General features: G+C 42.9%; 1 protein-coding gene across 1 annotated transcript in view; it reads left to right on the top strand.

Annotated features, from left to right (window-relative positions):
• LOC149458698 (extracellular serine/threonine protein kinase FAM20C-like) overlaps nt 1-23,344 on the top strand; it is a 143,599-nt gene that overhangs the window by 105,512 nt on the left and 14,743 nt on the right. Inside the window, exon 9 of the mRNA XM_089681839.1 lies at nt 6,287-6,346. Within this exon, the coding sequence (XP_089537965.1) occupies nt 6,287-6,346 (60 nt within the window). The remainder of the gene's footprint in view (nt 1-6,286; nt 6,347-23,344) is intronic.

The following is a 23,344-nucleotide window of genomic DNA, read 5'->3' as shown; positions in this document are numbered from 1 at the left end:
GAGAAGTCCTGCAGTCGGGCGTGGGAGGAGGAGACCAGGGAGCTAGAGAGTAGGAGGTCTTGTGAGGAGCGAAGGGCACGGGTAGGGTGGTATTTGGGTATCAGGTCAGTGAGGTAGTTTGGGGCAGCGTTATGAATGGCTTTGTATGTCAGAGTTAGTAATATGAATTTGATGCGTTGGGCAATCGGGAGCCAGTGAAGGGATTGGCAGAGGGGGGTGGCAGAAGTGGAGCGGTTGGTGAGGTGGATGAGTCTAGCCGCTGAGTTCAGGATAGTCTGGAGTGGGGATAGCATGTGTTTGGGTAGGCCAGTGAGAAGGGAGTTGCAGTAGTCCAGGCGTGAGATAATAAGGGAATGTACGAGTTGTTTAGTGGTGTCTGGGGTGAGGAACATACGTATCTTGGAGATGTTGCGGAGGTGGAACCTGCATGAATTTGATAGTGATTGGACATGAGGTTGGAAGGAAAGGTTTGAGTCCAGGGTGACACCCAGGACTTTGGCGTGTGGGGTGGGATTGATGGTGGCGTTGCTAGTCATGATGGAGAGGATGGGGGGGGGGCACGGGCTGGGGGGAAAACTAGGAGCTCGGTTTTGGAAAGGTTTAACTTGAGGAAATGGAGCGACATCCAGTCTGATATGTCGTTTAGGAGGTGGGCAAAGCGGGCGGACAGTGAGGGGGTGAGGTGAGGGGTGGAGAGGTAAATTTGTGTGTCATCGTCATAGAAGTGATAGTTGAAGCCGTGGGAGTGTATTAGTTTGCCAAGGGAGGAGGTGTAGATGGAGAATAGAAGGGGTCCGAGGACAGAGCCTTGGGGGACTCCAACAGAGAAGGGGAGAGAGGGGTGGTGGCAGCGGTATAGGTAACGCTGAAGGAGCACTGGGATAGGTAAGAGGAGAACCAGGAGAGAGCAGAGTCCCTGATGCCAAGGGAGTGTAGTTTAGTAAGGAGGACTGCTATGAACATTACCCTTTCAGACTTTGTGGTATCTAACCTCTGAGTGTCCTTCTCCTACCGCTGGATGAGCTCCCCTCTAGACTACCAAGGGATCCGTCTGACAATCTCCTACCTGTCTCTGTTCGCAGTCAATTACTATCCTCTTTTGCGCACCGTCACCTACCTCATGGAGTCCTGGTGCTTTCCTTCTCTGTCCTGGATTGGCCGAATCCATGCTGTCAAGATAACTATTCTCCCCAAACTTTTAGATTATTTTTGGACCTTTCCGATTTGGTTCCCCTCCTTTTTCCTACATTTTCTTCAAAACAGGGTCCTCTCCTTTATTTGGGCCTACCAACGCCCCAGAGTGTCATGCTCAGTTCTATATGCCCTCAGGCTGAGGGGTGGCCTGAGGGTTCCAAACATCTTTAAATATTATTTGGTGGCACAAATCTCCCAGGTCACCCTGCTCCACACTTCGTCAGATATCCCCCTCTGGGTATTGTTAGAGACTACCAACTGCACACCCATGCCACCTTCAGCCCTCTTGTGGCTTCCAGCCAATTTTACACCCCCGGTCTCTGAGCCCCCTAATGCTCCAAAGCTTATTGCTTTGGGACTTTATCCGATACTCTGGCAACCTTATGTCCCCATTCCTACCCCTGCTCCCTCTGCTGAATAACCCTCTGTTCCCCCTGGACTAGAACAAGCCCAAGCCTTCTCATGGTGGCCTGCACACGGGTTTACCCAAGTCTGCCACTTTTTGGGATCCTGCCATTTTCCATCCTGGTCCTCACTGCGAGAATCATATGATGCACCCCTGTCTGAATTTTTCTGCTATATGCAACTTTGCCACTGGATCCTTGCCCTGCGCCGCAATTCCTCTTTCCCATTTCAGAAAACAGCTTTTGAACATATTTGCCTCCATTCTCCCAGTGCACGTGCCACTATTTCCACGCTCTACTCTTCCTTGACCTCAGGCGATCGGTCCATGTCCCTTCACTATGTAACCCAATGGGAGTGCGACATAGCTAACCCTATGGACTTAGAGGACTGGAGCAAGGCCTGGTCCAACGTGGCTAGGTGTTCCTTCAATATGGCTACTATGGAAGTGGCCTTCCGTTAGTACTGGGTGCCAGCCCGTATAGCTCACATGAAACATCCTGTAATGATAGGTGTTTTCAGGGCTGTGGCCAGGGCGGAGATAAATTCCACACCTGATGGACCTGCCCCCGTTTGGTGGGCTTTTGGTCCAGGGCCTTCGGCCTTTTGTCGACCCTTTTCCGGGTGCCTTTCCACAAAGATGCCAGACAAGCACTCCTATACTTTCCAATCCCTGGACTTTTCTCCTATCAGCAGAAATTGGGCACATACCTGTTTATTGCTGCCAAAAGCTTAGAGAAAAACCTTAATCCGGTTCGCAAAACTGAAGAGCATTTTGACAACCCTAATGGTCCATGAAAAAAATGGCTAACATTCTAAATTACACCCATTCTAAATTCCTGAAAGTCTGGGGTCCTTGGTGGTCACATGCCCCTCCAACTCTGCCCCTGACTAGCATGGGTGACCGTAGTTCCTCTGCCGCTCGCTAACATGCAGACCTTGCTCTCTCTCTCTTTTCCCTTTTCGCCTGTACCATTTGCCTCTTACATTCCCCTCTCCCTCCCTCAATATTTACCCCTTCCCTGAGTTTTGGTCTGGAACTTTTAGGTCCTCCATTTAGGCCTAGCCCGGCCCAGTTGGTTGGGCAGGCCAGTTTGTCACATTATATATTAAAAATATAATTTCTATTACTTCACTTGTATTTGCATATCTCCCCTGCGTGGGAACTAAGTCTTTGTGCTTCTTTGCTCTGCTTATTGATTTCAATAGAAATTACTGTACCAGAAAATGGAAGGCAAATGCACAATTAAAATAAAGAAAAGGATGTGATGGATGAATACAGTGCTTGGCAGCCTGTTTGGTGTTAAAAAAAAGAAAGACTTGTACACATCTGAGTCATAAAACCCTTAGTTCTTTTTCAAAGTGTGGTCCAGTGGTAGGTAGAAGTAGGACCCCTACTTCTGCACTGCATATAATGTGCAGCCAAATTGGAAGCACACTGTTGAAGCACATCACATATTGCTGCATAGATTTGAACCAAATCATTGAAAAAAATGGGCCACTTCTCTTACAAGCTTGTCTTTAACCATTTGCCCTCCAGAGGATTTACCCCCATTCCTGACCAGGCAATTTTTTTTGTCTTACAGCTCTGTGTTACTTTAACTGACAATTGTGCAGTCATGCAACGCTGAACCCAAATGAAATTTGTTTAAATTTTTCCCACAAATAGAGCTTTCTTTCAGTGGTATTTGATCACCTGTGCATTTTTTATTTTCTGCGCTATAAGAAAAAAGCCCAACAATTTTGAGAAAAAAAACAATATTTTTGACTTTTTGCTATTAAACATGTCCAGTTAAAAAATCAAATTTCATCATAAATTTAGGCCAAAATGTATTCTGCTACATGTCTTTGCAAAAAAAACCCAATACGTGTAAATTAATTGGTTTACGTGAAAGTAATAGCGTTTACAAATGGCGGTATATATACTGGGATTTTTTGTATTTTTTTTATTTTTACTAGTAATGGCATTGATCAGTGACTTATAGTGGGACTGTGACAGGCATTCTGATACTGGGGGGAACTGACTTGGTGTCACTGACATCCCCAGTGACACTAATACAGTGATCAGTGCTAATTAAAAGCACTGACACTGTACTAATGGCACTGGGCAGGAAGGGGTTAACATGTGGGGTGATCAACAGGTTAACTGTGTGCTGTGTGTGTTTTACTGTGGGGCCGTGTGTGTGGCGGCGCAGGCAGGGCGCACGTGCCCCCTACCCAGAAATGCAAAATCATGTGCCGCCCTGTAGCAGTATTTCTGCTATTGGGTGGACAGGAAGCGGTTAATGTTTTGACCTAGTGTTCAGGCACAACAGCCACATAAGGTTCTTTAACCTATTGTAGTCCCTTACAGATAAACAAATAATGTTCAATGGTACCTGGTTGTTCTCGAGACTTGGCAAGACCAGATTATCGTGCCTAGATGAGATACCCTAAACATCAGAAACCACGGATCCTATGTTTGAAGTCAGGAACCAGGCTTGCAGTATTGTAGCAAGGGGATAAGGAGGGACATAGCTGAGCCAGAGTAGAGAGAACCAGAGAAAACCAGTGCAAAATACCAACATAGTGACAAAGACAGGGTCCAAGGGTAGGCAAGGTCAGAACAAATGTTAGGAAAGAAAAGAGGTCAAACCAGACAGAGTCAACCACAGAGATCCAAACAGAGTTACATAGATAAATAGTAAGGCTGAAGAAAATATTTAGATCCATCTAGTTCAACCAATAGAAATAAATGTACACTATATTGCCAAAAGAATTGGGACGCCTGCCTTTACACACACATGAACTTTAACCACTTCAATACCGGGCAGTTTTACCCCCTACCTGCCCAGGCCAATTTTCAGCTTTCTGTGTTGTCGCACTTTGAATGACAGTTGGCAGTCAAGCAACACTGTACCCATAAAAAATGTTTATCTTTTTTTCTCAACAATAGAGCTTTCTTTTGGTGGTATCACCACTGAGTTTTAAATTTTTTGCTAAATAAACAAAAAAAACTTTTGAAAAAAACGTTTTTTCTTTTCTGTTCTAAAATTTTGCAAATAAATAACCTTTCTTCATAAATTTAGGTCAAAATGTATTTTGCTACATTTATTTGGTGAAAAAAACCCAAATTAGTGTATATTATTTAGTCTGTAGGAAAGTTATAGAGTATATACAGATATATGGTATATACAGTATATATAAATAAATAGAAAACCTCCATATACAGAATCCTATGCCTACAGTTGGTCCACAAGAAAACAAATAAACCTTTGTAAAGCATGGTCCAATTTGCTCCAGTGGAGGAGAAATAAATTAATTCCTGATCCCCCAAAATGAAATCATATATTCACTGCCAGTTTAAGCTGAGAATGCGCAGATGACTGCGAACAGGCAGGTAGATATATTTTATCACAGAAGAGACATAGCACTGTAGCTTCTGCAATAATTACCTGCCTGCTCACAGTCTGTTCAAAGAAAGCTTTCAGTTCTACTTTTTCATATCCAATGTATTTGGAAATGCATGCATTTTTTTTAAACAATCTACTGAGCTGGCCAGAACAAGTTCTTGAGGGAGTCTATTCCACTTACTGTAAAGAAGCCTTTTGGTATGTGGAAGTTAAATCTATTTTCCTCCAGGCCACAGCGTGAGCAAAGTACTGCTGATAACTGGCAATTGTCTGAGGACGGATCGGCACCAATCATCACTGATCAGTGCCCTGATGATCAGTGCCCAGCTGTACTAGCACCCACCAGTGCCGCTCATCTGTGCCCAGCAGTGCCACCCACAAGTGCCCAGCAGTGCCACCCACCTATGCCAATCAGTGCCACCCACCTGTGCCAATCAGTGCCACCCACCTGTGCCCAGCAGTGCCACCCACCTGTGCCCAGTAGTGCCACCCATCAGTGTCTCCCAGCAGTGCCATCCATCAGTGCCCAACAGGGCCACCAGTCAGTGCCTCGCAGTGTCGCCAGTCAGTGCTGCCAGTCGGTGCCCAGCTGTGCCACCCATCAGTGCCACCTGTCAGTGTCCAACAGTGCCGCCTGTCAGTGCCCATCATTGTTGCATACCAGTGCCAGCTCATCAGTGCCACCTATCAGTGCCCATCAGTACCGCCTATCAGTGCCCATCATTGTTGCATATCAGTACCAGCTCATCAGTGTCACCTATCAGTGCCACTTCATCAGTGCTGCCTATCAGTGCCCATCAGTGCTGCCTATCAGTGCCCATCAGTGCCCATTAGTGCTGCCTATCAGTGCAGCCTCTTCAATGCACATCACTGAAGGAGAAAAATTACCTGTTTGCAAAATTTTATAATAGAAACAAAGAAAAACTTTTTTTTTTTCAAAAGTTTTGCTCTTTTTTTGTTTATAGCACAAACAAATAAAACACCCAGCAGTGAGTACATACCACCAAAAGAAAGCTCTATTTGTGTGAAAAAAATGATAAAAATGTCATATGGGTGCAGTGTTGCATGACCGCGCAATTGTCACTCAAAATCGACAGTGCTGAAAGCTGAAAATTGGCCTGGGCAGGAAGGGGTTATAAGTGCCTGGTAGGCAAGTGGTTAAAGAATTATCATCCTGCCTGTGACCCCCATAGTAGAAGTCTGATCTGCGATGTTATACCAGTTAGACCACTGGACAAGTTACTGTATGAGTGGCAACAGACATTAGTCAATTAACATCAACATATTTTAATTTGTAGGTTTGGACGCCATTCATATGATGACCTTTCTATTCTGGCTCCTCTTCAGCAGTGCTGCAGGTCAGTAGATGTGAATGAAGCTTGATATTAAACTTTGATAATGTACAGAGAATTTATTAGCTTTCATACCACTGTCCAGGAAACTGATACTACCAATCTTCCACTGATGCAAAGAAAACGTCCATTCTATTGCTGGAAAAATATATCAGCCACCTTGTTCAACAATTTTAGCCATTTTATTATGTAGAGCTAATGACAGCAGAAATGATAGCTGAAAGAAGCGAAATTTCATTGGGTCAAAGCTCTCATTTTAATGTGTGAAAAACACCTACATACATTCTGACATCTATTTGAAAAGTTCATTTGCTAATTACATTGTGGTTTTGGTAAAGGATCATTGTGTTTGCAATATGAAAGAGTTTTCTTGTTTCTGCCTGGTCTCTAATTATGTGTCATTTTGTCTTTCACATACCTATTATTGGCTAGACTTCTTTGTCTTTGCCTAACACTGCATTTCTGCACATTAATTACTCCAATAGCTTTTTTTTTTTTACCAGTATCTAACTTCTTGTACATGTAAGCTATTATTTGTACCTTGTGGATGCTGTCAATATTTATTTTCACCAACACTACATTTTTTCCATCCATTTATATACTTTCACCATCTTTTGGTAGACTGCATTTATTGTTTTTGTTATTGTTTTTACTACTAGTATTAATATTGTGAGTAGTATCACTCTTACAGTGACACATAGATATGTGTATTATATATTTTTATTTATAGATTTGCATTTGTATATCTTTTATATCCGTTTCGTTATTTTATGCAATTTGAGGAATCCTTCCATTTATGCTTTTTTTTTATTGCGACATCATATGCAATATTCATTCATTCATCATTATTCTTTTGTCTCCCCATTTTAGGGGAAATCTGTACAGTGCACACACATTTTCTTTCTTGTTTTGTTTCCTTTTGTGGTTTTCATTATTATAATTTTTTGGGTGCTGGATCTGCACTAGATGCAGCCCTGCAGCCATCCATTTCTGGTCTCCTTCGGGAGGTGCGTGGTGCACCTGGTGAGCTTCAGCGGCTATTTCCACCAGTACCAAATGTGACGTAGGTCCTGACGTACTTCCAGTTTAGTCTACCGAGCGTGTCGAACGTTCCAGGGGCCATTTTTCATCCCTTGCATTCTCATTAGGACACTACTACACAGGACACACACCTCCAGTCCCTCCCTCTTGGCCCTAGAGCGCACGACCACATTGGCGTGCGTTCCAACAGCCATTTTCCATTCATACAGCACTTCCCATCCAGCTATCTAATACACACCATGTATTCTAAGCAGCACAAAATCACTTTCTTCACAAAGACTGGTTAAACTAATTCTATACGAACATCCCTGACCTGATCCAGTTATGAGGTACTGTAATATGATTGTGAACCATTCATATCTCTCCCGTTGAAACATTTTTACTATTTTGACACCATTTTAAGCATATTTCATCATTTTTATTAATACCATGACTACTACGCTTTAATACATTTTTAAAGTATTTTTATTTTGGTGTTTGCAACATTTTATACAGGCACCTGTTATATGTTATACTTTGTTCATATTTTGATTTATAGCATTCATATGGCATTTATGTGGCATTTTCCCAGTACCTATGGTTCCAATAACCCCTATGATCCCTTACCCCTTTTGCGAGCTCAAGTGAAGGAACATTGCCCTTAATGGCATTAGCCATAGACATTTAAAGCATGACCTACATTCAGGCTGGTCATAAGCTCTGAGGAAAGGGATTCGTCCCTGAAATGCATCAGCAGGCCAACCACACTGACAGTCGGACACCCTGCCTATTGTGGCCATCTCCAATGTCTTACAAAGCTTTACATACATGCTATGTTTGTGAGTATGTTTTTGTCCTTTTCACATTTTAAATAAACCTTGGATAAGGCACTAGGTGTTTGCGCCACCTGTTTGCTCTTTTCTAGTTGTTGATTTCCCCATCTGAAGAGTGCTGCATCTCCAAAACGCTGTCCATAGGCTACCTTTTGTTCTGGTTCCCCTGGCCTTCCTTTGGCATTTGATTCCTGGAGCGCTGGAGAGTATACACTAATATTTGTACCTTACGGTTCTTTTTTAACAATTCCTTGTATAAATAGTAGATGTGCAAGGCTATTAAGTTTTCACTATACTTCTTAACATATATATTACACACTTAGGTATCACATCTGTGCGGGTGGTTTCCGCTGCAGGTCCGCACCTGTTTCCGCAGCCGCAACTACCTGCACAGAAAAACACAGGAGCTGTGTGCAAGGGACATTTATTGCTAATGCACTGGAAATAACTTCCGCACTGGCAACTGCACTGCAATTACAGTTCCCATGTGAGCTGCAATTTCTAAAATGCTGCAGGAACCATTTTCCTGCATTTCAGGAAGCACGGCAGCCCATTCAAATGAATGGGCTGTGATGCCTGCACAAACTGCAGCTTGCAGATCCACACAGATGTGAGCCTAGCCAAAATTTAGTTTATCTACATAGTTGGGATCTTCTCTGGTGGAATATTTTAATGCAATCCTTCTACCTTCAGTCTCTTGTGGTCTATTGCAAAGCATTACTGCACATATACTATACTTCAATGTGCTGTATTTTGCGTATTAATGTGCATTCTATTAAGGCTTTCAATGCACACCAATAGACAGAAAAATAGACTTGTAGCATAAGAACAGAGTGCCATAATGCACAGTGCTAGTGTCTATATGTTGGGACTATATGATGGACTTGGCTGCTCCTGAAACTGATTCATTAGGCTTGTGGCATCAGTGTGGACAGAAAGGTGCTTCTAAGTGCAGTATTCCAGTAGTTTATTGTGAAGGAATGAGTAAACACTTAAACATGCTTACAATGCTATGCTTACAATACCACAGTAGCAGCGCTCCTAGGCAGTCTATAGTATGTAAGTTGTCAAGTTATCAATAAAACTGTATAATGATAAAAGGACTAAGCAGCATATTAGTGTGTATACAAATACTAAATAGGATACATCTAAATATAGGATGGGGTAACATCATCAGAAGGGATACATATAGGAATAAAAAATATTATTAAGTGAGATATAAGATAACGTACTTAGTAGCACTGACAGGTAATGTAATAATAACCCAAGCAGTATATAATGTAATCATAATGAGTACAATAACTCAGATGAAATGGGGGCTTCCTATATTTAAAACAAGTCTGAAAATCAGGTTACAGACTAGTGATTTGTATTACTCACCGTAAAATAGGGAAAGGAGGACAGAGGACCACAGTACCAGGATATGTCTAGCACATTTGATGAATACATGTATGTACTTACTGTTAGTTGTTAAAGAAAGGAGAGGGAGAAGAACAAACCAGTCCTATAAGATGCCCATAGTATGATATAAAACCTGAGGGAAAGAAGAGCGCAATGAGGGCGTGGGATTGGGAGGAAACAGGAAAAATGGAAAAAGATTAGTAAATTATGGGCACAACAATACCGGTACTATGTTCTAAATTATAGTACTGATCCTCATTACGGCCTCCTGGGGATAATACATCCACAGCTAAGAACCAGTATGTCTCTCTCTGACAGAGACGCTGGAACCTTTCCGCCTCCGGAAGATCTTCAGGTATGGGCTCAATGACCCTGACTCTCAACCCCTCTGTGGATTTATTATGGTGTTCCAGGAAGTGTCTGGGGACATTACAGTGGGGAAAATTAATATTTGATCCCTTATAATTTTGTAGGTTTGCCCACTTACAAAGAAATGAAGGGTCTATAATTTTTATCATGATACAAATGTTATGTATTGAGTTGCAGTTCAGTGAGTAAAATAAGTATTTAATCCCCAAGCAAAACATGACTTAGTACTTATGGAAAAACCTTTGTTAGCAAGCACAGAGGACATTTCTTTTTAGTTGGTTACCAGGTTTGCACACATCCCAGGCGGGATTTTGGTCTTTACAGGTCTTCTCTAAATCTTTAAGGTTTCTTGGCTGTCGCTTGGCAAGTTGAAGTTTCAGCTCCCTCCATAAATTTTCTATTCGATTAAGGTCTGGAGACTGTCTAGGCCACTCCATTTCTTTGTAAGTGGGCAAACATACAAAATTTGCAGGGAATCAAATAATTATTTTCCCCACTGTACATATATCTTTGCCATCTTCAATGAGATGGCAGTGTTCCCCAAACAGTTTCTGCAATGTTCTAATGGTTCTGCCCACATAATGTAGGCCACATGGACAGACTAAACCATAAACTACAAAATCAATAGAACAAGTGTCGAACTCTGAGATCTTATATGTTTTACCCTTTATTTGGAATTCTTTTGCCCATGTTTGACAAATGGATATGTTAGAAAAGGGGCTTACGGCACTGATACATGCCTAACTTGGAGAAGAACCGGAAGGAGCTGGAACCTTGTTGTCTATGTTTGAGTTTACTAGTTGTTATTAAACTTTTAATGTTGCAGGCTTTCCTGTAGGAAAAATTTGGGCTTTTCAGGTAAGAGTTGTTTCAAGTGAGGGTCCTGTAGCAATATGGGCCAGTGTTTTTTTTACCACATTTCATTTGTGTGCGATGGTTCTGGAATGAAGTGATATATCTGAGAATGGATGTGTCCTTAGTGATTCGAGTACTGGTAGTGTCATGCCTAGAAAGATATTGTGAGTAATCCTGGTCTATTAGAGGTGGTGAATATCCCTTCTCAAGGAATTTATTTTTGAGGGTTATGCTGTGAGACTGGTAGTCGGTTTGTTTTGTACAGTTGTGTCTAAGCCTATAGAATTTGCTCTTAGGAATGTTCTGTAGCTAGCGCAGATGGTGGCAGCTTATATAGTAGAGAAATTAATTTTACAGCTGTAGGCTTGGTGTAATTTATGGCATATCTCCTCATGGCACATTTCCAAATCAAGGAAGGCCAATGTGTCTTTATTTATAACCAAAGTGAAAGTAAGTACCATATCATTATTATTACAGTGGGACACAAATTTTTGTATATCAGACACCTCTCCATCCTAAAAAATTATGACATCTTCGATATACTGGCCATAATATATGATGTTAGACGTGTGAGGGTTGTGCCAGATATCTCGAAACTCCCAGTGCCCCATCGTGAGTTTGGCATACAATGGGGCAAAATTGTCCCCCATCACCATGCCTTGCAGTTGGAGGTAGTAATCCCCATTAAACAAGAAATAATTATGGGTTAAGCAAACTCTAGTAACATCTGAATTGAACTGGGCCTGTTTTGGGTTCAAAAGAGTATCTTCCAAAAGGAAAAATGTAAGTGCCCTTATGCCTATATCGTGGGGTATGGAGGTATATGAAGATTGCACATCCAATGAGACCCATGTGTATGTTGGTTCCCATGGATACATAGTTATCTGTTCTAATAGATGAATTCCGTCTCTAATATAAGATTGGAGTCCCTGAGCTAGTGGCTGTAAGAAAAAGTCCACGTATTGGGAGAAACCAGTAGCAAAGCTCTGCATTGCGGCCACTATTGATCTCCCTGGAGGGTGAGTTTGTTTTTTGTGTGTTTTTGGAGATAATAGAATTAGGGTGTATTGTAAAATTCTTTTACTATAAAGAACGCTGTTTTTGAGATAACTTTTTCTGCAAGTGTTTTATTGACTAAATTTCTAGCCTCCATAGTAAATGTGAGTAACAGATCATTCTGCAATTTCATGCAGGTATTTTATCTGACAACAGCCTAATTTCTTCTGCAATATAGTCTTCCCTATTGAGTATGACTATACTTCTGCTTTTGTCGGATGGCTTGATAATTTATATTATTGGTGAGTGTCTGTAGAGCTTTTCGTTCTGGTAAAGTAAGATTTTGCTTTTGAAACGTTGTGTGTTACTGCACATCTGCAGAAAATCTGCACACACAACCTGGTTGAAGGTCTCTATGCATGGTTCTTTGGATTGTGTAGGATTAAAGATAGATTTGGGTCATAGGATAGTATTTCTGACAGAAGGGGAACTTATAAGATGTTGAGTGAATGATAAAATGTCCTCACCTATATCATGAGATGGGGGTTTGGGGTTGATTAGATTGTCCCTGAGCTTAAAGTTATTTTTTGCTGACTGTATACTGTAAAACCATTTTAGTGTAGTATAAATTTATTGAGCTTAAATAATTGGAAAGAGTTAGGTTAGGTAGTGGGTGCAAAGGATGACCCTTGACTCAATAGAGTCTGTTCATCAGAAGATAAGGGATGTGATGAAAGATTAAAAATCTTTATTGTAGGCGTGGTGTTCTGTCATTTGGATTTGCCTCCTTTCCCCCTACAACCTCTATGGTATGCTTTCTTTTTGAGGGTCTGGTCTTGATGCTAAAAAAGATGCTGCAAGTTCTACAGGACTGGTAGGAATTACCACCTCTCTAGGAGTAGTATGTGGTATGGTATGGTCAGGGGCGGACTGACAACTCGTGGGGCCCCCGGGCAATAGAGGATCATGGGGCCCCTGTGTCCTCACCTACACTCAAATCACACCCAAAAAAGCCTATGAAAGATACCAGGGACATCTCACGGGGCCCCCTACTGACCCCGGGCCCTCGGGCAGTGCCCGAGTTCCCCAATGGTCAGTATGGTATTCTTATGGTATGGTATAGTATGATATGATATGGTCTGGTCTGTCTGAGCAGAGACACCCTATGACTTTCTCTTAGTAATTTCTATAACAGAGTGATTTAGTTCACAACTTTTTTAAAGCATATCTATAAACATGTTCTACTATATTTTGAAGATTAGCATTCCTTAGCTGAGATGGCTGCATTAGTTTTTGTTTTCAGACTTTTTAACCATTATTTTTACCTAGCTATCTTGTGAATAACACATTGCCTGTCCTTGGTTGTCTATGCTCACTCAATTCAATTCAATTCAGAATGAGAACGGACCCTGCCTGCTGCTTGCATGCCAGTTACCAGGCATCACACACACACATACACCTACATACAGATAGAGAGTGGGACAGGGAGGCACAGGAGGAACTGTAGACAGGGCTAGGGGGCCTCTCTCTCTCTCACCCCCCACCTTTCCCTCTCTCTCACCTTTCTCCCCGCTCTCTCTCTCACACACTTCTCTCACCCCTTCTCTCTCTCGCCCCCCTCTCTCTCACCCCCTCTCTCATCCCCTCCTTCTCCCCTTCTCTCTCTCACCAATTTTTCTCCCCCCCCTCTTTCACCCCACTTCTTTCTTTCACCCCTCTCTCTCCCCCACACCTCTCCCCCTCTCTCACCCCCCCTCGTTCACCCTCTCTCTCTCTCTCATCCACCCCTCTCTCTCACCTCTTTCTCTCACCCCCCTCTCTCTCACCCTCGTCTCTCTCTCACCCCCCTCTCTCACTCCTTTCTTCTACCCCCCTCTCCCCCACCCCTCTCCCCCCTCACCCCCTCTCTCACCCCCTCTCTCTCTTTCACCCTCTCTCTCACCCCCTTTCCCCCCCCCCACTCACCCCCCTCACTCTCTCCCACCCCTTTCTCACCCCCTTCTCTCTCTCAGCCCCCTCTCTCAGTTACCCCACCTCTCTCTCTCACTCCCCATTCTCCCTCCTCTCTCACACCCTTCTGTCTCTCTCACCCTCTTCTCGCTCACCCCTTCTCTTCCCCCCTCCCCCATACAGGCATACTAACTGAGAGATGACAGCAAGTGATTGTCGCTGATCCCCACCCAGCACTGCCACTGATCCTATCTGCATCAAGCACTGCCACTGATCCCACCCCCCCAAGCACTGCCACTGATCTCATCCCTTCACCAGCACTGCCAGTGATGACATCCCCCCACCAGCACTGACACCCATCCCACCCCCCACCAGCACTGCCACACATCCCATAAATCCACCAGCACTGTCACTGATCACACCCTCCCCCCAGCACTGCCACTGATCCCACTGCCCCAGCACTGACACTCATCCCATCCCCCCAGTACTGCAACTCATCCCATATGCCCCCCCACCACTACCGCCACTGAGCACACTCTACCCCCCCCCCCAGCAACCAATAGGTGAGTGGCAATGATGTGCAGTAAACTCTAGCAACCAATCAGCAAGCAAAAAGGATGTGCTGTAAGCTCTAGCAACTAATCTGTGAGCAATAATGATATGCTGTTACCTCTGGAAACCAATTGCATTTGCTGCGTGATCTGCTGCAGTAAACTGATTTTGAGTCTAGCTGCTATTTATTGTATGTCTCAGAGCAGGTGGAGAGCAAAATTGCATGTGGGGTGGGGTGCCCAAGAAAATGTTTGTGATTGTCAGTGTCCAGTCACCTCAAGGTAGCTGTATGCAACACCTGGAAAAGATCTTGTGTTCTGTGCTGCATGTACTCCAAGAAGCTAAAAACAGATTTTACTTGTAAGTCTGAAATCCTTTTTTTATTGTATTAATTGCTTTATCAAAACCATCAACTGTGTTTACACTTTTTTACCTTTATTTAATTTTAGGACTTTCATGTATAAAAATCTTCTATGGGTTTTAATCTAATAAATTGACTTTCAACAATCTCTATACCCCACACACTTGTCGCTATAGAAGGCAGTCCTCTTCCCTATTCAGCACACAGGAAGACAGAGGTAAAAGCAGGGAATAGAAGGTGGGTGGAATCCTTAACTGACATTTACAGGATTATTTTTTACTAAGTGCTTGCTGTGTGGAATCTGACCTGGTTGGTCTGTAATTTTGCCAGAGAAGCACTGCACAGTAGTCTGGTACGACTGAGAACATATATAATATAACAATAAGTTATTTTCAAATGCAAAACTAATGGATTGACATCTAAATCCACCATATAGTTTGTTGCTTATCCAAACACACCTTTCATTACCTTTTTTTTTCAATCATGCACTCATTTATTTGATGAACAAAAAACAGCCTGTATACTGCCTTAGGCACAAAATTAATATTACTTTAGTCTTATACTGTATATACAGTCAGGTCCATAAATATTGGGACATGGACACAATTCTAACATTTTTGGCTCTATACACCACCACAATGGATTTGAAATGAAACAAACAAGATGTGCTTTAACTGCAGACTGTCAGCTTTAATTTGAGGGTATTTACATCCAAATCAGGTGAACGGTGTAGGAATTACAACAGTTTGCATATGTGCCTCCCACTTGTTAAGGGACCAAAAGTAATGGGACAATTGGCTTCTCAGCTGTTCCATGGCCAGGTGTGTGTTATTCCCTCATTATCCCAATTACAATGAGCAGATAAAAGGTCAAGAGTTCATTTCAAGTGTGCTATTTGCATTTGGAATCTGTTGCTGTCAACTCTCAAGATGAGATCCAAAGAGCTGTCACTATCAGTGAAGCAAGCCATCATTAGGCTGAAAAAACAAAACAAACCCATCAGAAAGATAGCAAAAACATTAGGCGCGGCCAAAACAACTGTTTGGAACATTCTTAAAAAGAAGGAACGCACCAATGAGCTCAGCAACACCAAAAGACCCGGAAGACCAAGGAAAACAACTGTGGTGGATGAGCGAAGAATTCTTTCCCTGGTGAAGAAAACACCCTTCACAACAGTTGGCCAGATCAAGAACACTCTCCAGGAGGTAGGTGTATGTGTGTCAAAGTCAACAATCAAGAGAAGACTTCACCAGAGTGAATACAGAGGGTTCACCACAAGATGGAAACCATTGGTGAGCCTCAAAAACAGGAAGGCCAGATTAGAGTTTGCCAAACGACATCTAATAAAGCCTTCACAGTTCTGGAACAACATCCTATGAACAGATGAGACCGAGATCAACTTGTACCAGAGTGATGGGAAGAGAAGAGTATGGAGAAGGAAAGGAACTGCTCATGATCCTAAGCATACCACCTCATCAGTGAAGCATGGTGGTGGTAGTGTCATGGCGTGGGCATGTATGGCTGCCAATGGAACTGGTTCTCTTGTATTTATTGATGACGTGACTGCTGACAAAAGCAGCAGGAGGAATTCTGAAGTGTTTCGGGAACATTATCTGCTCATATTCAGTCAAATGCTTCACAACTCATTGGACGCCGCTTCACAGTGCAGATGGACAATGACCCAAAGCATACTGCAAAGGCAACCAAAGAGTGTTTTAAGGGAAAGAAGTGGAATGTTATGCAAAGGCCAAGTCAATCACCTGACCTGAATCCGATTGAGCATGCATTTCACTTGCTGAAGACAAAACTGAAGGGAAAATGCCCCAAGAACAAGCAGGAACTGAAGACAGTTGCAGTAGAGGCCTGGCAGAGCATCACCAGGGATGAAACCCAGCGTCTGGTGATGTCTATGGGTTCCAGACTTCAGGCTGTGATTGACTGCAAAGGATTTGCACCCAAGTAATACAAAGTGAAATTTTTATTTATGATTATTATTCTGTCCCATTACTTTTGGTCCCTTAACAAGTGGGAGGCACATATGCAAACTGTTGTAATTCCTACACTGTTCACCTGATTTGGATGTAAATACCCTCAAATTAAAGCTAACAGTCTGCAGTTAAAGCACATCTTGTTCGTTTCATTTCAAATCCATTGTGGTGGTGTAAAGAGCCAAAAATGTTAGAATTGTGTCCATGTCCCAATATTTATGGACCTGACTGTATATATATATACAGTTGTGTTCAAAATAATAGCAGTCAGACATCACTAGCCTGATCAATTACTGTTTTTGGTAGAAATTATATTTCTACATGGCAAATAATTTACTAGCAGGTGTAGTAGAGTAATAGAAATCCAACAGACCCAACAGTCATGACATGCATGCTGCTGATTGAATCACTAATTGAAAGGGGCATGTTCAAAATAATAGCAGTGTGGAGTTCTATTAGTGAGCTCATTCATTCTTTGAAAAACAGGTGGCAATTATTGCCCTTATTTAAGGAAGGAAGGCAGCAAATGTTTTACATGCTGGTTAAAGTGCATTTCTCTCTGAAATTCTGAGGACAATGGGTCGTTCCAGACATTGTTCAGAAGAACAGCGTACCTTGATTAAAAAGTTGATTGGAGAGGGGAAAACATATAAAGAAATGCAGAAAATGATAGGCTGCTCAGCTAAAATGATCGCAAATGCTTTAAAATGGCAACCAAAGCCTTAAAGACGTGGAAGAAAGCGAAAAACTACCATTCGAATGGATAGAAGAATAGCCAAAATGGCAAGGACTCAGCCAACAATCAGCTCCAGGAAAATCAAAGAAGGTCTACAGTTACCTGTGAGTACTGTTACAATTAGAAGACGCCTATGTGAAGCCAAGCTATCTTCAAGAAGCCCCCGCAAAGTCCCACTGTTGAAAAAAATACATGTGCTGAAGAGGTTACAATTTGCCAAAGAGCACATTGACTGGCCTAAAGAGAAATGACGCAACATTTTGTGGACTGATGAAAGTAAGATTGTTCTTTTTGGGTCTAGTGGTCAGAGACTGAATTCAAGCCACAGTACACTGTGAAGACAGTGAAGCATGGTTGTGCAAGCATCATGATATAGGGATGTTTCTCATACTACGGTGTTGGGCCTATTTATCGCATACCAGAGATCATGGATCAGTTTGAAGACATCAGAATACTTGAAGAGGTCATGCTGCCTTATGCTGAAGTGGAAATGCCCTTGAAATGGGTGTTCCAACAACGACCCCAAACACACCAGTAAACGTGCAACATCTTGGTTCCAGACCAACAAGATGGACGTTATGGAGTGGCCATCCCAATCCCCGGATCTAAATCCAATAGAAAACTTGTGAGGCGACATCAAAAATGCAGTTTCTGAGGCAAAACCAAGAAATAGAGAACTGTGGAATGTAGTCCAATCATCCTGGGCTGGAATACCAGTTCACAGGTGCCAGAAGTTGGTTGACTCCATGCAACACAGATGTACAGCAGTTCTCAGAAACAGTGCTTATACAACTAAATATTAATTGATTCAAATGAAAGCAAAATCTCCCATTAAATATTTCTAGTTCAGCTATTTTGGCCTAGATTTCGCCACTTCCCTAACAATTCACCTCAAATCACACAATAGTGCTTTAAGACAAAAATGATCAAATTCAAAATATTCATTAAACTATTATAATAAAATCAACACATAACACAGCATTACATCTTACAGTTTAATTTTTATTAGGTTTAAAATTTATCAAACCATAAAAAAACATGTACCAAACAGGAAAAAGTAAATTTACAAAAACATGACAACATACAACTAAAAACAGTAAAGTAAAAATATATCATCTACATCTGTGCTATGGGCTTGCATTTGGAACTGGCCTGTGGAAAAAAAAACATTTATTACACAGCACCAAAATATAATTTCTAAAGCTAATGAGTACTGGCTAATAGGAGCTCAACTTCAGTGTTACATGCTAGAAATAAAGTATTTTAATCAATAAACACATTAACTCTCAGTTGCAGCGGATAACTGAGTAGGACATTGGCAGTCTTAAACAAGGTGGATGGGATCCTTATAATATCCATTATGGAGTCTTAAAACTTTGCTAAACTTGGGTTATGCTCTAATGTGAGTTTAGCATTTGGTGATTGTAAGCTGGTATTTTCTATTTTTCTCAATTCTTTGAGAATAATAAGCAGCTGAGAACCACTCTATTCTGCAGCTCCCACTAAATTCTAAGCCTTATACAAAGTATTTGCAAGTGACCCATATTTGCCACTGGAGCCACTTTTAATTGGAAATATTAGTTACCAGCTTAGAATAGCAGCCTCTATCTTTCTTGCACTGTATTACAGTTCACTAATGCATCTATAGTTCACAATATTATTATTATATAGGATTTATATAGGACCCTGGTGTTCCTCCACTTTACAGGGCCCTGGTAAGGAGTTTACCGGGACCCTTGTCCTTTAAGCTGCATCCAGCAGTAGGTTTTTTTGTCAATCAACTCAGTGAGGGTCGGGGGAACCACAAGAAAGCCATGTCTGGAAATGGAGAGACAACATTTACATAATATGGAAGAGTGCTGGGAGAGTCGGACCCCTTATGCTGCCTTGCATGGTCCAGAGCATGTTGGGATTGCACTGGGCTGATGGGATAAGCAGGTTTTGTGTAGCCTGTGGGGACTGCATGTGCCAGCATGCCTTTGAGTGACAGGACAGCTGGAGCAGATCAGGGTACCTTGTACAGCCAGTCAATATCTCTGTTAAGTCCGATAGTGCAATTAGTGTTAGTATAGGCTCCTGCTTAAACGAGTCTTCTTGTCATGGTGGCAAGTGTCATATTTTTTGGCCAAAATAAATTTCCTTACTCTTACATATTGAATATATTGAATTTTCATGCATGATCTTTTTAGAATGTTAAAATAAAAGTATGTGCACTGAAGGACCTGGTGAGATGGGCAGACTTGGTGGGATAGCCAGTAGATGGGACTCTGGAGTGTTGGGTAGGTGCGAGGCCCAGGCCTAAAGCTGTTTAAGTGGCCCCAAAACTTCTGATAGCTAATGCTTCTAATAGGAACCTGTAGGGTGCAATACAGAGAATTAAGCACTTTATTGACGATCTAGCCCACACAGAATAACAAGGTGACTCAGTAGGCTCAATTAAACAATTAGCTAAAAAAAAAAACTACTACCCACCTGTGACTACGAACAATTCGTGTGTGAGCCTGGTTAAGCCAATCACCAATATATTTTCTCATATCATGGTCTGTAGTATCTTTATAAAATGTTCGTCATGCTTCTGCAATAACAAAAAGCACATCAAATAATCAAATCTATGATAGACAGATATCCATATGTAATAAAAAAAACTTGTTAAGAAACGGGGAGGTCCATAGCACGGGAGAGAACAGTCAAATATATATTTCATTTCTGTACCAAAAAGAAAGGCTGTTAGTGTCTTGGAACTTAAAACTCCATATACTATTTCACAAACAAAACAATATAAGCATCCCATTGCTCTGAGATTTCCAAGACACTTATCAAAAATGCAATACAAAAATAAAGTTAATAAATTCATATAAATAAATACCTCCATATAAATAAATAAAAACAGTAAAAATGTATATAGGTTCACAGTACCGGTAATAGGTCATGATAGAACTTCGTGATAATTTACACATAAATATCTCTCATACAAAAAATCCTGCCACTGTAAATCTTATTTCAATATTATCATGTGTGCATTTCCTTTATATCTTTCTTGAAAATGATAATAATTATAGTTCATATAGTATATGCATCCACTTCATATTGTATCTAGAAGATCAAGAAATAGAAAAACAGATTATATAATGCACATATCCACTTAATGATATACCCGATGAGCTCAGAAGAAAAGTACCAGCCTTTCAATGGAAGCTTGTATGCATACCTCTATATCAGTGATGGCGAACCTTTTTGAGCCCGAGTGCCCAAAACTGCAACACAAACCAACTTTTTTATTTCAAAGTGCCAACACTGCAATTAACCAATTGCCTACCTGGACGCATTGACAGACGGCACTGATCGGTGGCACTGCTGGGCATCATTGATGGGTGGCACTGATGGGCAGCACTGATGGGCGACACTGCTGGGCACTGACAGGTGGCACTGCTGGGCAGCACTGACAGGTGGCACTGCTGGGCAGCGCTGACATGCGACACTGCTGGGCACTGATGGGTGACACTGCTGGGCACTGATGGATGACACTGCTGGGCATCATTGATGGGTGGCACTGATAGGCAGCACTGATGGGCGACACTGCTGGGCAGCACTGACAGGTGGCACTGCTGGGCAGCACTGACAGGCGACACTGCTGGGCACTGACGGGTGACACTGCTGGGCACTGATGGATGGCACTGCTGGGCATCATTGATGGGTGGCACTGATGGGCAGCACTGATGGGCGATACTGCTGGGCACTGACATGTGGCACTGCTGGGCAGCACTGACAGGTGGCACTGCTGGGCAGCACTGACAGGCGACACTGCTGGGCACTGATGGATGGGACTGCTGGGCATCATTGATGGATGGCACTGATGGGCAGCACTGATGGGCGACACTGCTGGGCACTGACAGGCGACACTGCTGGGCACTGATGGATGACACTGCAAGCAATCTCACCTCTGGCAGCGTCGGTGTGGCTTCCAACCCAGCAGCTCATTCCCATCCACGCTGAACACGTTGCCCCTGGCCCCGGAGCAGTGTGGGAGCAGTGTGGGAGCCTCTTCCTCTCTTCCGCGCCCATCCCCGGGTACATCACCCCTGGTGCCAGAGCCGCATTGGAGCCGTTTCCTCTCGTCCATGCCCACCCTGGCCCCAGAGACATGTGGGAAATGTAGTTTGATGGGGATCCAGTGTGGGCGAGATCTGGATGGCCGGTCCATGCGCGCTCATCATCCTCTTCTTCCTGGCGTGCCCACTGAGATGGCTCTGCGTGCCAGCTCTGGCACGCGTGCCATAGGTTCGCCATCACTGCTCTATATCCACAGAAACGTATTCCAGGTAAGGTGGGAATGAGTACAGAATTTATACACAAGCCATGTCCCTGATAGTAATCAGATGAATTTTACGGAACTTGTCCTGTCAACAAATAACTGTATTTCATAGGTATTTTGCATCCTGAAAATTACCTCTCTTTAACCCTTTCACCGCAAAACCCTCCTGAATGCTTTTAACCTCTGCAGACATAGGAGCAGAGGGAGGCCAGGAGAAGGAGGGGCAGAATCAGCTCTCTCTCCTCTCCCGTCTGTGTGGGGAACTGTCAGTGTGGAGCAGAAGCAGCTCTCTCTCCTCTCCTGTCCTTCGGGTGGGGGAACAGTCAACGCTAGTTCTCAGTTCAAGTGCAGCTGAAAGAAGCTAGATAGGAGGAGCAGCGGGACAAATGAACATCCAAAGGAATCCACCTCTTCATGTTCCTCCTGCAGCCGCTGAATGCCTGCTTCTCCTTTTCCACAGGCATTCTGCAGCTGCAGGAGGAACATGGTGAGATCGGTTCCTCTATATGCAGTCACCTCCACCACTTCTCCTATCCAGGAATAGCATGGGGCCAGGTCGCAATTGCTACCCCTGCAACCCCTGTAGCTACACCCCTGTTGATGCTGATACCATGTGTTTGCACAAGTACTTGTACTCATGCAAATGCTCCAATACCTAAAACTTATATCTTTGTGGTGCGATTTGTAATTCAGGCAAAACGAATGGGCTAAAATCGCACTGGAAAGAATAGCATGCGATTTGAACAGGAATGCAGTGCGATTCCTGTCTGAATCACATGCGGTTTCCTGCACCACTCCTGTGTGAACCCAGTCTTGTTATAGTGACTTCAGCCTGGGTTCACACAGGAGAGGTGAGGGAAATGGCATGCGTTTTGGAAAGGTATCACACTAAATTCCTGTTCAAATTGCATGCTATTCTTTACAGTGCAGTTTGAGCTAATTCATTTTGTACATACTAAGTGTTGCCTGCATGCATTTCCCTATATGGACCTAGGTGTGTGCCAGAGTACAGGGTACAGGGTTCAAGTGTGCTGCAAAAGGTTGCTGCTTTCACTGTGCTTAAACTCAATTTGTTTTTGTTTATTTTTGGTGCTCTCTACATAATGCATAGGTTACAGAAGGCCATTTGTCAGTGCTGTCCATCCTCGCTGACGTTATATATATACTGAAGATATAGTGATAGAATGGGGATAAAATTGCAGAGAAGGTGGTGGAAAAGAGATATTTTTCATCCAGAATGCAGTTTGGTGAGGTCCTGGGTTCCAGGTAAGGCTGGTGAGGAAAATAGGCCTGTCTCCCGTTAGCAGACAGATCATAAATTCCTCTATTGGGCCTTAGGTTCAGGCTGTGGAAAAGATTGGGCTTGTCTGTAGCCTGGCCACCCTGGTTCATAAGTCCACATACCTGGATATCTGATTCATTATAGAAGGGCTGAAAGCCTCGCAAAAAGGGGCTTTGCAAATGACGTTTAAAAATTCTATTAAGCATGAGAATGTGGAGGTTTCACCCACCAAACTGCAAGCTTGTTTAGACTGACCAAAAGCCTACTACGTGGACTGATATAATTGCTAATGGTGCCTTTCTGCTGCAAAGCTACCACCTGAGAGTGGAAACGGACAGGAGAGATGTTT

Source organism: Staurois parvus, unplaced genomic scaffold, assembly GCF_062004578.1.
Source record: "Staurois parvus isolate SC_StPar_1 unplaced genomic scaffold, SC_StPar_1.0 ptg000282l, whole genome shotgun sequence".
NCBI classification, from domain to species: Eukaryota; Metazoa; Chordata; class Amphibia; order Anura; family Ranidae; genus Staurois; species Staurois parvus.
This window is presented reverse-complemented; position numbering and strand designations above follow the sequence as displayed.